Here is a 14,133-nt window from a genome sequence, read left to right as displayed (position 1 = left end):
CCACCCCACCCCATCTCCGTCATGCACTGACTCCCTCCGCCTGTCCCATCTCTGCTAACAGGTAGCAAAGGGCTGTGGACCCCAGTGGACCCCAGGGTTGAAGAGATCCAGCTGTGACCGTACAGAGACAGCTGGAGTGTGGGGCATGTGACACACGAGGAGCCCCTGCCTGCAAAGGAGCTGGTGCTGAGGAGGGCCATCGTGGCTGCTACTACTCTCAGGGCCTGCCGAGGCCCTCTTCTCCCTCTATCGGGGGCTTCCGGCCCAACTCTTTGCTTCAGGACCATAAACAGGGCTACTCACGAGGCTAGGAGACACTTGGAACGCCTGGCCAGTCCCAGGCAGGCGACGAGGCAGATGACCAGGTCCAGAATGAAAAGAAGGAGGTAGGAGAGCCATCTGGGTGAAGGCAAAGAGAAGGTGAGGATCAATATAACAGAACCCCCCCCACCTCCACACACACACACACACACACACACACACACACACACACACACACACACACCTGCTGCTGTTGGAAGGCCAGAACAGCAGCCCGGACCAGCGAGAGCACAGTCCAGAGGCTGTGGATCCTTGGCGGCTTGAAGTTGCATCCCAAATTCTCCTACCCCTTGCCTTAACCATCCAGTGGAATACCTAGTCCAGTACCGGGCACTAGAACTTTCCATCATGGTGGAAACAGTCTACATCTATATTGTCCACTCTATTCGCCACTATTCATAGATGCCTGCTGGGAACCCAAGAACTTGAGGTATGAATTATGCAAGCGAGAAAATGAAGCCAAAGGTGGTGGCAGATACCTGGAATCCAGCTCTTGGGAGTTCCAGGCTAGCTTGGGTTATAGAGCAAACTCAGCCTACAAAGATATCACAAGATATGAATGTCTCAGTTTACTTAATATTACTATTTATTTATTTATTTGAGACAGGATTTCTCTGTATAACAGCCCTGGCTGTCCTGGAACTAGTTCTGTAGACCAGGCTGGCCTCGAGCTCACAGAGATCCGCCTGCCTCTGCCTCCTGAGTGCTGGATTTAAAGGCGTGCGCCACCACCACCCAGCAATACTACTATTTTCTATGAGGCTGGGGAGCAGGTCCAGGGCCTCGTAGATGCTATCAAGAGTTCTGCCACTGAGCTACACCCCAGCCGCCCAGCCAAATTTTAATGCACTCTGACACACACGGTTGGAAGTGTCCATAGTGGACTGCACAGCTCTGTCTCTGCGGTTCCCTCCCCGCAATCGATCAGGCAGTTCCCGGATGCTCCGCTTTGTCTCTAGAACCTTCAGAGAGCAGATCTGGTAAGGCCTGACACTGCAGTCACAGATCAGGGAGAGCCCCTGAGAGGCCCCCTTATTTGAGGGATGCCTGCCTGTCTTGCCCAAGGCCTTCCATCTTACACACGGAACCTGCATGGGATACACAGTGCAGTATAGTGATTCCTCTGCCTTTGCAGGCCAAGTGCTGGAATTACAGGCGTGCACCACCATACATTTTATGTGATGCTGGAAATTGGACCTTGGGGTGTAAGCAGGGCATGATAGAGCTGACAGGAAGTGACAGAGGCTCTGAGGAGGATGGAGCAAGCTGGTGGACCCAGAAGCCAAATAAGATTCTGTCTTTGTGAATGGAGGTTTGATGCCTAAAAGAAGGGGCTTAAATAAAACCCTCAACCCCCCAGAACAGCAGGTAGCCCATGGCAGGTCTCTGGGGTCCCAGAAATGGGGCTATGGCTTGGGGACATGAATTGAGCTGGCCTGCCACTTGATGGAGGCCACCAAGGAGCAAGTTTTTTTTTTTTTTTTTTTTTTTTTTTTTAAGTCAGAGTTGAAAGGAACTTGGGATCCATCTAGTGTTGGCGTCCTATGCTACAGATTAGAAGGTCGAGACTCATAATGGTTAAGATTTCCGGAAGCTGCATGGGAATCCTATACTCTCCTTCCTTCTAGAGGCATAGCCCCACCCCACAGCCCCAACACCCTCCAAAACATGGGTTCCATGCTCCCAACCTAAATCTGGGTTACTCCTTCCGTCTCCTCTCCCATCTGCAGGAAATCCAGATGCAGAGGGGCTCCTGTCCCCCCCACAGCTGTGCTTTCGCAGCTCCTGCAACCGCTGCCCCTGTAAGAGGTTCCTAGAAACAGCTCCCGGGCGAATGTGTACTCCCACGGGAGCCTCTGGGAACTGGGGGAGGGGCTTCTCACCATGAACTTGGCTCTTGCCTGCTGAACTAATGCTGCTGGCTTCACCCCTCACCCCACCACATCCGGCATCTGTAAGCCAGTGTCCACATCTCAGCCCGGGCAGTAACTCGGCTTGTTATCCCCTCCACGCTGGAGCTGGATGTGTCTCCCCAGTAAAGTGCTCCTGGGAGTGGAACTGTTGGGAAGCCTTTCTGGGAAGCCTCCAGGAGAAGCCTGTGAGCTACTAACCCAAGCAGAGAAGGGGAAGTGACCCTCAGCATTCAGGAGCCCTGCTTGAACTACCCTTGCTCCTTAACCTGACCCAAATAAGGAGCCTCTTTTGATATATAAAACCTATACCCATTTCATCATGGTCTTTACTAAAACATCCACAGGATTAGCCAGATGAACTCCAGGGAAAGAGTCAGGTTAATAAGGACACCCCTATGAATATTCCACTGGCTTTGATGCGGGGGCAGATTGTCTCCTCAGAGTTGGCAGCTCCTTTCGGTCCCCAAGGAGGAAGGCATCTTGCCCATGTCTGAAAGGAGTAACCCCAGGAGCCCTGTCCATCTAGAATATCTCTGATATCAAGGAAATTCAAGGTCTATGGGATGGGAGCATTGCCCAGATGGGTCCCTGACTGGCACATGGAGTTCAGGCCTGAGTGAGTGCTTCCCTTTGGGAAAGGGAGTCTGATGGGGGAGGCCTTGAACACTTCCTCTGGACCCAGCCCCCAGCTGCAGCCTCCCGGGTGGGGTTTTATGATATAACAGAACACAAATACAGAAAACCAACGCTATATTGTGCAATGCTGGGCAGAGGCTCTGCTCTTCGTCAGTGGCTTGAAGAGGTGCCAAGTCGTTTGGGTGAGGGTGGGATTTAAAGAGCTGACACTTGTCATGCAAGACCCGTGTATCTGTTCCACCCTGTGTCTATGATCCTGGACTCCAGACCCTTTGAGCACAATGACGTGTGTGTCACACACGATGCACGCACAGAGTCCATGCTACCATTGGGTGAAGGTCAACCCGGGTCAGGGACAGCTGTCTCCTTCCTTGGCTCTCAACGGTGACCCTTCTGAGACTCTGTATTCAGAAGGAGGGCAGCCAGTCTGGGGCCTATGACCCGAGTTTAGTGACGTCACCAGGGATGGGGTTACAGAGGGACATAAACAGATGTTGGATGAGACAGAGATGCATTTGGAGGCCTAAGTTGCTGTGGCCATTAACTTGATTGTCAACTTGATGGAGCTTAGACTCACCCAGGAGACAAATCTTTGGGCATGTCTGAGAAAGATTTTATTTTTGTGTGTGTGTATACATACACAGCACATGTCATAATACATGTGTAGGTCACGGGCAGCTTGCAGAAGCCAGTTTTCTTTCCGTCATGTGAGGTCCTGGCATTGAACTCAGGTTATCAAGCTTGGACCAGGGAACTCTACCAGCTGAACTATTTCAATGACCCAAGATTTTGTAGATTATATTAATTGAGGTGACATGCTGCTTGGCTTTATGACTGCTTGACACAAGCTAGAGTCACCAGAGAGGAGGGATCCTCAGTTGAGAATATGCCTACATAAGGTCAGACCGTAGGCAAGCCTGTACGGCATTTTCCTTATTAGTGATTGGTGGGGGAGGGTCCATCTTATTGTGGGTGGTGCCACGTCAGGGTTGGTTGCCCTACATTCTATAAGAAAGCAGGCTGAGCAAGCCAGCACCTCTCCATGGTCTCTGCATCAGCTCCTGCCTCCAGATCCTGCCCTGCTTGAGTTCCTGCCCTGCTTTCCTTTGATGATGAACAGTGATGTGGAAGTGTAAGCAGAATAAGCCCTTTCCTCCCCAACTTGCTGTTTGGTCATGGTGTTTCATCGTAGCAATAGTAACCCTGACTAAGACAAGCAGGAAGAGCCATTGAATAAAAAGGATAAAGCAAGCACCAGCAGGCATTGCTCCACTTCCTGACTTTGGATGTGATGGGACCAGCTGCCTCATGCTCCTGCTGCCATGGCGATGGACCACGCTCAAGCCGTGAGCCAAAATAAACTCCTCTTCCTTCCTTCAGTTGTTTGGGTCAAGATATTTAGTTACAGCCACGAGGAAGGGACATAATAGATGTGGTCATGGTGGGGTGGCTCCCCTTAGTCCTGCATTGCTGAGGTGCTACACAGCGAGGCTGCGGGGAGGGGCTGGGTCTGCGTCTGTAGCCTTCCATGTCCTCCCATTGCCTTCCCAGTTCTTCACCTGTAGTGTTCCACGTAGGCAGTCTGGTGGGACAGCTCAGTCAGCTGCGTGGTGACCTCCCTCCACACGGGCAGTCCTGAGAGCTGGTTGACGACATTGCCTGCCATCTGCTGTATGAACTTCAGGGTCTGGATGTAGTCACCGCGAGCAGCAAAGATCTCGCTGAGCGGAGCCAGGTGCTGTTCTAGGTCCACCTGCATCTTCTGGGTGTTTGCAGACACCTATGGGAGGTAAGAACGGGGCTAGGAGTCTGGCCCTGGGATAGCCCACTGAGAAGGGCTCTGCAGGAGAAAGTAGCAATTGGCCAGCTGGGCTTGAAGGGCTGTTCCACACTGACACAGACCCAGGGAGCTCATGAGACTGCTGCCCCAGGGGAATGCCAAGGACAGAGGTCCTCTGTCTACTGCCATCCTGTAGGTCTGGAATGTTCCCCAAAGATTCATATTAAGGTCATGGTCACAGACTTGGTGATACTGGGAAATGGTAGTTAGGTGTGTGACGGTACTTTAGGTCATGGGGGAGCGCCCTTCCTCAAAAGGGACACTGAAACTCTTCCCTTGCTTCTGCATACATCGAAGTGAGCAGCTCTGCCCGTCATGTGGGCTCACCGAGACCTCTCAGATCAAAGGCTCCAAAGCAAGAGACCAACCAGCATGAGTGGAAACCACGTCGAACCCAAACCAGTCTTTGTCTTTCTTCCCTCTCGCTTTCCTTTTTAAAAAATATTTTATTTTTGAGACAGGGTCTCAAGAAGCCCAGGCTGAATTCCAACTTGCTACGAAGCTGATAATGACCTTGAGTTCCTGATCCTCCTGCCTCCACCTACCAAGTGCTGGGATTATAGGTGTGCAGACCCTTTTTCTTTATAAATTTGATGATCTCAGTGATTTGTTATAGTGCTGGAAAGCACACACAGCCTGGTTCCGTCTGGCCCTGTTCTAGTTTTCCCTGGGCTTTGGCACTCCACTCCAAGCCTTTCTGCAGCCTCAGTTTCTCTAATCTGAAAACTCAAATCTTAGTCCGCAAGCAACAAGCTCTGTACAAATAACTCGAAACAGAGACCCCCCAGACTCTAAAATTCCAAACACCTCAGGTCTCCTGAATTTCAGACAGGTGGGGCTCAATCTGGACTCCAAAAAGGGAACCAAACCAATTCATTTTTCCTTCCCTGATTATTCTCCTAAAGTTTGAATCACTTGCAGTGAGGAAACCAAAGACTTAGAGCCCCAGGCTGCCACTTTGTCCAATAGGATCCCCAGGCACCCGGCAAGAGAAGGGGTTTGTCTCGAGCTAGAATCAGCTTGTAATGTCCTAACTGCAAGGCAAGGCAGAACAATGGGGCCTTGGAAACCAAGAACAGATGCTGTCTCCTCCTCCCAGCCTGGCCCTGGGGCAGGAGGAGGAAATCAGTGTCTTCTCTTGGGCTCATAGCCCCCCACTTCCCAGGACGTCTGTCCTGCTAGCTGGGTATAGCGGTACCTGTTCTTTGGCCTCAAATGAACCCCGGAGGAACATCTGCCTACACAGACCGAAATGAAAGGATGGTGGCAGTGGCTGTCCTTGCCAGCTCCTAAACAAGGGGCAAGGTGCAGCTTACACTGCAAATGTCATACTCAGGGGCCACTAGGCTTGGGGTCACAGCCCCACATGTTTGCAGTTAAATGAAGAAGGACTTTGTTTCTATTTTGTTTTTAGATAGGGTCTGCATAATTGCCCAGACTAGCCTGGAACTAGTTATGGAGTCTAGGTGGACTTGAATTTGAGATCCTCCTGCCCCAACTTCTGGATAGCCGACACTATAGGACTCTGCTGCCAGGGTCTGGCTTTGTGGCCTTGACATTGTCATAGACAAGCAGTTAATGGAGGGCAGGGTGCCTGGTTAATCCTTACCCAGCAGTCTTGGCTCCCACAGCCTGCAGGATAAAGGCATAGCAAAGGGGCAGAGGAGGGCACAGCCATGGGGCCCAGGAGAGCATTCTGAGCTCTGGAATCATGGGAACTTGACATTAACCTTGTGGCTCTTCATACCTTCCCCACATTGTGACTTCCTGATTCTAGAAGAGAGAATGGCTTTCTGTTTCTCTGTGTGTCAGCGCTTGCTTCTTCCGTTTTCTGGTTTCAGCTGGGCTCTTAAGAGATGGCAAGAGATTAAGAGACACCAAGACAGAGACAGCTAACTGGGCAGGAAGATCAGGAGTTCTAGGATAGCCTGGGCTACATAGCAGAACCTTGTAGAAGAGAAAGAAAGAAAAGAAACAAAGCCACAAGCCAGTAAACATCTGTCAAGTTCATTTTTCCTTCTGGTATTGTTTCCTGGGAAGAGATGCTAGATTGATTGGATAGATAGATAGATAGAACACATCACAACAATGGCCTTCCTGTAGCTTTGCGCTTGCTCACATGGTTCCCAGTCCTTGAGGTTCAAAAAGACAGAGGTGTGATGCCCCCAAGATGGACTGTGGCTTTCTCTTGGGAACTGAGGATGAGGGGAACAGCTCAGCTCTTCCACCAGCTGGGGACAAGGACCAGCTACAACAACTAGAAGGTCACTGTTTCAAAGGACAGGGGTGTGGTTTTCAAATTGTGGTCCCCAGGCCCGCAGCATCACCCAGGGGCTCATTACAAATGCAAATGCTCAGCTTGCCTGAGAGGTGATTTGGAGCCCCAGCAGGGTGGGGCCTGCTACCACAAATCCTAACAACCTCTAGGTGATTCTGATTAAGTGCCAGGTTGAGAACCTCTGGGAGAGGGAGGGAGGAAAGGAGGGAGGGAAGGAGGGAGGGAGAGAGAGGGAGAGAGAGAGAGAGAGACAGAGAGAGAGAGAGAGAGAGAGAGAGACAGAGAGAGAGAGCGCGAGCGCATTAGGCCAGGCATGGAGTGGTTGAGAGGACCACCAACTCAGGTTCAGGGAACTAGGGGGAGGGAAAGAACACAGGGCTGAGACCCGAGGCCTGGGCTCTGTGTTCTTGCTGTGAGATGCACTGATTTTCAGCTGTGGGCTGCTGAGGACACCTATCTGTGCCTCAGTTTCTCTACTGAGTCATTTCCCATAGGCTTACGGGTCCAGGATGGTGGGGGATCCTAGAGAAGGGAATGCAGAGCATCCTTCCCCGGCCTTTGTGTTTGGGGGCAGCCCTGGAAGGGCCTCTAGCTGACCATTAGGCTGCTACCTCTGGGCTCCAGCAGGAGCCAGCTTTAAGCCATCTGGGCTGTTAGGTGAATCTCCATCCTGACTCTGCCACCCACAGCCTCCCACAACCCCAGCCATAATTATTGTAATGACACCATTATCTTAATCCCCCAGGGAGAGGGCCCTCTGTAGTTTACCTGCACTTTCCTTGGTGGTAATTCACCTGATGCCATTTAGCCATTTACCTGCAATTTGGATCCCACCCCTTAGATGAGGGGGAAGGCCCTATAAGGATCTACCATCGCCCTGGAGCCTTGGGGCCTGAGACTGTTGGGCACCCACAGCCCCTTAGGTAGGAGGGACAGAAGCTTTTCATAGTCGGCAGCACCATCACAGAGCCCTGGGACAACTGTCCCACACTGCAGTATCAGCCAAAGGGTAAGGGGCTATCTCCAGCACAGGGTGAGGGAAGGTCTAGAGTGGAACTCATAGCCAAGTGTTGAAACCTAGCTCAGAAGGGTTGGGAGCCTAGGGCTTGTTCCCACACAACTGCAAGTTCCTCTCCAGAGATAAAGACTGAATTTTCCCATCAGGGAAGATCTCAGCTCAGGCTTCCCAGCACTCAGGCTTCTCCCCCTTCCAAGGTCACTGATGGCTAGAGACAAGGAAGGACAGGCAGAAGTTGTCCTTGGGGGCTTGATCCTCATCAGGACCAAGGTGAATAAGAGTGGCCGAGTTCCCAGGGGTCACTTCCCACAAATACTGGACAGTGCACAAGAACAGCACAGTCTGTCTCTTTAAGGTGAGAGTTCCTATCCCGGCCCCCTCCCCCACCCCCGGGGGCTGATGGAAGGATTAGGACGGTAGAGGAGCTTAAAGGAGCCTGCCAGGAGGGGGTAGACGAGGTTGTCCTCCCTAGAAAGATGCCCCGGGACTGACTGATTCCTCTAGTTAAGGCTGGGTTTGGTGGTGGAAGCTGCTGATGCAAATGGGTCCTTTTGCTGGAACTTTTGATGTTCCAGAGGGAGCTGGTCTAGAGATGGTAAGGGGCCCAAGGACTAGTTCTATGTTTGGCCTTTCCCAACAGAGTCCTCAGGAGACAACACATGTGATCACCTAGAAAATCAGCAGGAAAGACTGGCACTCTGCAAAAGTGACAGGTAGGCAGGGACCGGGGTGAAAGAACTAGTTCCTGGTTCCATCATTAGGGCTCAGCAGGTTAGGTCATCCTTCCGACCAAGCCAGCTTCTCTTCTTCCACTGAGCTGGAAGCTTAGTCTTCTACCATGAGCTTCCAGAGAGACTGTTGCTGAACCGGAGTCCCGAGACACACACAATGATTATGGGGATTCTTCCCACCCCTTGCACACCCTCAAAATTTGAGTATGGGGCAGGGGATTGTTCTTCCATTGTTTCCAAACTGTTTTTCTCCACTTAAATTTTTTGGGGGGTGGGGTGCAGGGTGTGTGCCACCATGCTAGGTCCCCAGTTTCCCTTTTGATAGATGGACCAGAACTTTGTACAAAGTACTTAGAACTAACATTTGAAAGTCCACATTCGGGACAGAAGATGTAGCTCAAATAGAGAGCTTGCCTATTGTATAGAAGCCTGGGGTTCAAACTCCCACACTGCATCCACCAGGCACGGTAGTGCACACTTGTATTCAAGCCCAGGTCATCACCGGAGACATTCAGAGTTTGAGGTTAGACTCCTTCTCAAATAAACAAACCACCCATGCTCAGTAGGCTATGTGACAGCAATCCTTGCACTGCGTACACAGAGACAAAAATGTCATGGAAAGTTCCAGGTGAGAATGGTCTATGCAATGGGTTCCAGAATAATAAGGGCTACATAGGGGGCCTCTCGCATTGAAACCACCACCACCAACAACAACAACTCCAGAAACCTGTGTTCAAGGTGCCCTTTGGGGATGGGCAATTATTCAGATGCTCTGCAGACCAACCAGGGGCTGATGGGCAAAGAGTCGCCCTGAAGTCTCCCTTGGCCAGGGTCATAGAAACTGTTTGCCTTTGGTAGGGCGACTGCTCAGAGGACAGCCCAGCCCACGGCATCCACCACACAGCTCTGAAGGGTGCAGCTGGGCTCCTGAGAGCCGACTGGCACCCTTGTTCTGGCCCCGCTGATCTCATGGGCTGTGTGTGTCTGTGCCCAGCCGCCTGCCCACCATCCTTACCAGTTCGTCAATTCCAGAGAAGGTGTGGTTCGCGTTGTCCAGGGAGTAGATCAGCTGGTACATCCCATCATTGGTCTCACTGTTTCCATAGAAACCGACACCCACCGCAGCACTACAAGCAAAACCCCAAACAAAGGTGATGTAACCAGAAGAGAATGCACTTATCTTTCTATGTGTACACATGTGTGAGCCTGTGCACCATGAGGCCAGGAGAGGATGCTGGTGTCTTCTGTGTCTCCTCCATTGCTCTGTGTATCATTCCCTTGGGAAAGAGTCATTGTGCCTGGAGTTCACTGAAAGGATTATGCTCGCAGCAAGTGAACTGTCTCTGATCCCCATCCCTAGCACTGGGATTGCAGATGTGTGAGCTGTTTATGTGGGTGTTGGGAACCCAGACTCAGGTAGCTTCTCGTGTTTGTACAGCAAGCACATCACCCACTATCTCCTTGGTCCAAAAAGTGCTGTCAGTCTTTCTTCCCTGTCCGTCCTTGTGCTGAGTGAGGATTGAACTTGGGGCCTCAGGCACGCTAAGCAAACAAGCTACTACTGAGGGACAATCCCAGCCCTTGCATTTACCTTTTAAAAATCGATTCTATAGCTGGGTGTGGTGGCGTACGCTTTTAATCCCCACACTCAGGAGGCAGAAGCAAGAGGATCTTTGTGAGTTCGAGACCAGCCTGGCCTAGGTAATGAGTTCCAGAACAGCTAGGGCTTTTACACAGAGAAACCCTGTCTCAAAAAAGAAATGTTTTTAGGACTACAGAGATAGCCCAGTGGTTAAAAGCACTGGCTGCTCTTCCAGAGGACCTGGGTTCAGTTCTCAGCACCTGCACAGCAATTCCAGGGGGATCTGACACCCTCTTCTGGTCTCCAAAGGTACTGTATCCACACAGTGCCCGGATATACATGCAGGCAAACAATCCATACACATAAAATCCCCCCCCCCAAAAGTGTCTTCAAGGTCATAGCAAAATTGAGCATGTAGAATTCCTCTATTCACGAACAGTCCCCGAGGGTATCCTTTATGAAGAAGCATCCTTGCTACCGCTGATAACCCAGTGGGAGCACGGGGACGACCCAAGGCCCACAGTGTGCACGGTGGTCACTCTTGGTTGAAATGCCATGTCTAGACACACAGAGTCAGCCCCTGCCCTAAAACTGCCCCGTGCTCTGCCTCTCCCTGTCCCTTCTCCGACCCCAGCCCTGATCATCTCCGTGGCCTTTCCTAGAATGTTACATAGCAGGAGTCACAGAATGCAGCCTCTTCTGATTGGCTCCTTTGCCTCAGTGACAGGCATGCAAGGTTCCCCAGTGTCTTTCACAGTTCAGCGGGACATTTCCATTGTCCGAATGTTACACATTCACTCAACTCCCGAAGGATATCTTTGATCTGGCTGCAGGTTTGGGAACTGAGAATAAAAGCCACTGCCAACAGCCGTAGTGTGGGCTTTTGATTTCAGCTGGGGAGCCTTATTCTGGGAGTTGGATGAGGGGGTATTGTCTGAGGGTGAAGGTTAAGGACCGCCTCAAGTGACCTGGCAGAAGCCTGATTGTCCTGACTGGCAACACACTTCTAAAAGGCACAAGACTGCAGGCAAGCCTGGGGTGTTATGATATGGTGGCCCTGGTAGAGCCCTGAGATCTGATTTGATATGCTCAATGCCAAATTTCAGGTCCCTCCTGACCTGGCCAAGAACCATAGACTTCCCTATATACCCCTGATGGAGTTCTCTACTATAAAGTTTTAGCTTCTGCCTGCCGCCCTCGTTAACCCAGAACCCACTGGGTCCTGATTCATGCTTTGCAGTAGCAGGAACAAGCCTCCAATTCTGCCACGAACTGCATCCGATGCTTCAAAGTGGCTCCTTTGTCACCTCACCTCTTGCCTTCTGCTCTCTGAGATAGACACATGAGACAGGGTCTCATGTTATCCCCAGCTTGGGTCTCACATTCCCCATATAGCTGAGGATGACCTTGAACTCCTGATTCCCTGTCTCCATGCCTGGTTTCCAATAACACTCGGAGCAGAGTGTGGGGAGCTGGTGTGTGTGTGTGTGTGCATGCGTGCTCTAGGACCCCCCTCTACTGGCCTGCCCCTCATGTTCTCACTGACCTATGATCTGTAACAGCCCCTCCCAGAATTTCTCCTTAGGAATGGTCAGGCTCAGTTTCTCTTCTTTCCTACGATGTCGTATTGATCTTAACCTAAAGCCAAACTTGAAATCCATCTGTGTGAAATTTCATGGTTGGCTTGAATCCAGCATTCCAGCCTGAGTACATCATTTGCAATCTTAACTCCGTCATCCATCATATTCTATGTGGTCCTCCCTTCCAGCGATCACAGGACCAATCAAGCAGCCTCCTGAGTTCTCATCCAAAACACTACCTTGGGGAGAAATAAATGCAAGAGGGCACACACACACACAGATACTTATCCTTCCTTCCTTGAGACAGCTGTAGCCTGGCTTTCCTGGAACTCGATTTATAGACCAGGCTGGGCTTGAACTCACAGAGATCCACCTGCCTCTGTCTCCTGAGTCCTGGGATTAAAGGCGTGCGCCACCATGCCTGGCTCCCATCAGTGTTCTTTGCATTCAAGCAGTGACACAACCCACTCTGAGTCGGCTTCGCTGCACCGTGGCCCTGTCCATCTTTCTCCAACGCCATTGCTGGAGGTGTCAAGTTCGCAGGCAAAACATTCACACGCGGGAAGCATGCTTAAAAAATAAACTAAAAAAACAAACAAACAAAAAAGGTGGAAGCAATGGCTGGCTTTTACTGCTGATGTCCTCTTGCCTGGAGCCAGCTGTAGAATGCTGTACAGAAGGAATCCTGCTACCACGGCCCCTCTGTTTTGAGCTTTTCTCTTCCTCCTCCTCCTCGTTCCCCGTTCATCTTATTCTGAAAACCCATCTCCTGATTTTCTTTTCCATTTTATTTTGTAAGCGTGGGTGTTTTGCCTGAGCGTATGTCTTGGCACCACCTGTGTGCCTGGTGCCCGCGGAGGCCCAACGAAGTGTTGGAGCCCCTGGAACTGAAGTCACATACAGCTGCTTGTGAGCCACCGTGTGGCTGCTGAGAAATGAACCTACGTTCTCTAGAAGAGCAGCCGGGGCTCTTAACCGTTGAGCCGTCTTCTCATTCGGCCCCTTGGCGTTTTTTCTTCACTACAGGTAAAAATTGCTTATTGGACTGGACCACTTAGAGCCATTTTTACCTGTTACAAAATACACGTGGCCAAATTACGATGGTGCTATTTGGTCGCTGGGTTTGCCGGCATTCAATGCACTTTACTGGCATTTGTACCTGACAATAGGCTTCTCTGGGAGTAACCATACTGGAAACTTCGGAGTACCAGTAGTGTTCTGTAAATCCAGGGATCGCTGCATTGGAGCAAGTACTGTTAGTGTGTGTCTTCGGGTTCCACCTCTCCCTAACTATCCTGTGATGTCCTACACCGGGTAGAGGCTTTTTAGCACCCCAGTTCTTCATGGGAGCTCTAGCTCGTCTCTGGTCAGATCACCTTCCCATCTGGGCTGGAACTCTTTCCCATAGGCCCTGGCCCCAGCCACGGTTTCACTGGGTTTTAGTTCACTGCTTTGAGGATGGCCTCTCATTTGGCTTCCATGAGCCACACACTCCCACCCACGTGATATCATGAACATGTCACCACACTCTATCTTAGCCAAAAGGCAACAAAGAAACAGTGAATGAATATATTATAATAGAAAAGAAATGTTCAGGAGTAAGGGGTCCCTCCTGCAGACTAGAAGCCTAGAACTAGCCATTCCAACAAGCAGCAAGGGACTCTTACCTCAAGAGGGTGGCCACACCCTTCAACGTCTCAAGGGGGCGCTACACATTTGAAAAATTTCTACAGGTAGAGAAACAAGCAAAACACAGCAACTTCCTAACAGAGGTTGCACACACAGGCTAGGTGTTGGAGGGATGGGGTGGGCTCTCCCACAGTGCTGGGAGCCTTCATTTCTCAGTCAGAGCACAAGAGAAGGTCTACCAAAGGGCATTAAAAGCTCCTGATCTTACAAGACAACGGAACTGATTGGGGCTACAGACCCAGAGCAGCTGTGGAAGGCGATGGGGATGCAGAGAAAAGAGATGATGCCCACTGTCATCTGGTCAACTCAGGGAGGCACCCAGGTAGCTGTCAGGCCAGGACCTAGTCTGGTAGGGAAGAGTTGGGGGGGCCACTATGTAGACCCCCATCACCACACTAGGGATGTGTGGCCACAAAAGGGACAGTATTCATTTGGGGAAGCAGGTTTGTTCATCCAGGCATCAGCTCGGTTGGTGAATGTGGCCAGTCACTGATGAGGGGCCACATGGACATGGGGAGTGTCCTGCTCACAGGCTGGCTTTCCCC

The 14,133-nt window shown here is 51.1% G+C and overlaps 1 protein-coding gene across 1 annotated transcript in view; it reads right to left on the bottom strand.

Annotated features, from left to right (window-relative positions):
• Ttyh2 (tweety family member 2) overlaps nt 1-14,133 on the bottom strand; it is a 44,673-nt gene that overhangs the window by 17,127 nt on the left and 13,413 nt on the right. The window contains exons 3-5 of the mRNA XM_057774408.1: nt 9,753-9,864; nt 4,430-4,650; nt 304-399 (exon numbers count right to left, since the gene is read on the bottom strand). Of these exons, the coding sequence (XP_057630391.1) occupies nt 304-399; nt 4,430-4,650; nt 9,753-9,864 (429 nt within the window). The remainder of the gene's footprint in view (nt 1-303; nt 400-4,429; nt 4,651-9,752; nt 9,865-14,133) is intronic.

Source organism: Chionomys nivalis, chromosome 7, assembly GCF_950005125.1.
Source record: "Chionomys nivalis chromosome 7, mChiNiv1.1, whole genome shotgun sequence".
NCBI classification, from domain to species: domain Eukaryota; kingdom Metazoa; phylum Chordata; class Mammalia; order Rodentia; family Cricetidae; genus Chionomys; species Chionomys nivalis.
This window is presented reverse-complemented; position numbering and strand designations above follow the sequence as displayed.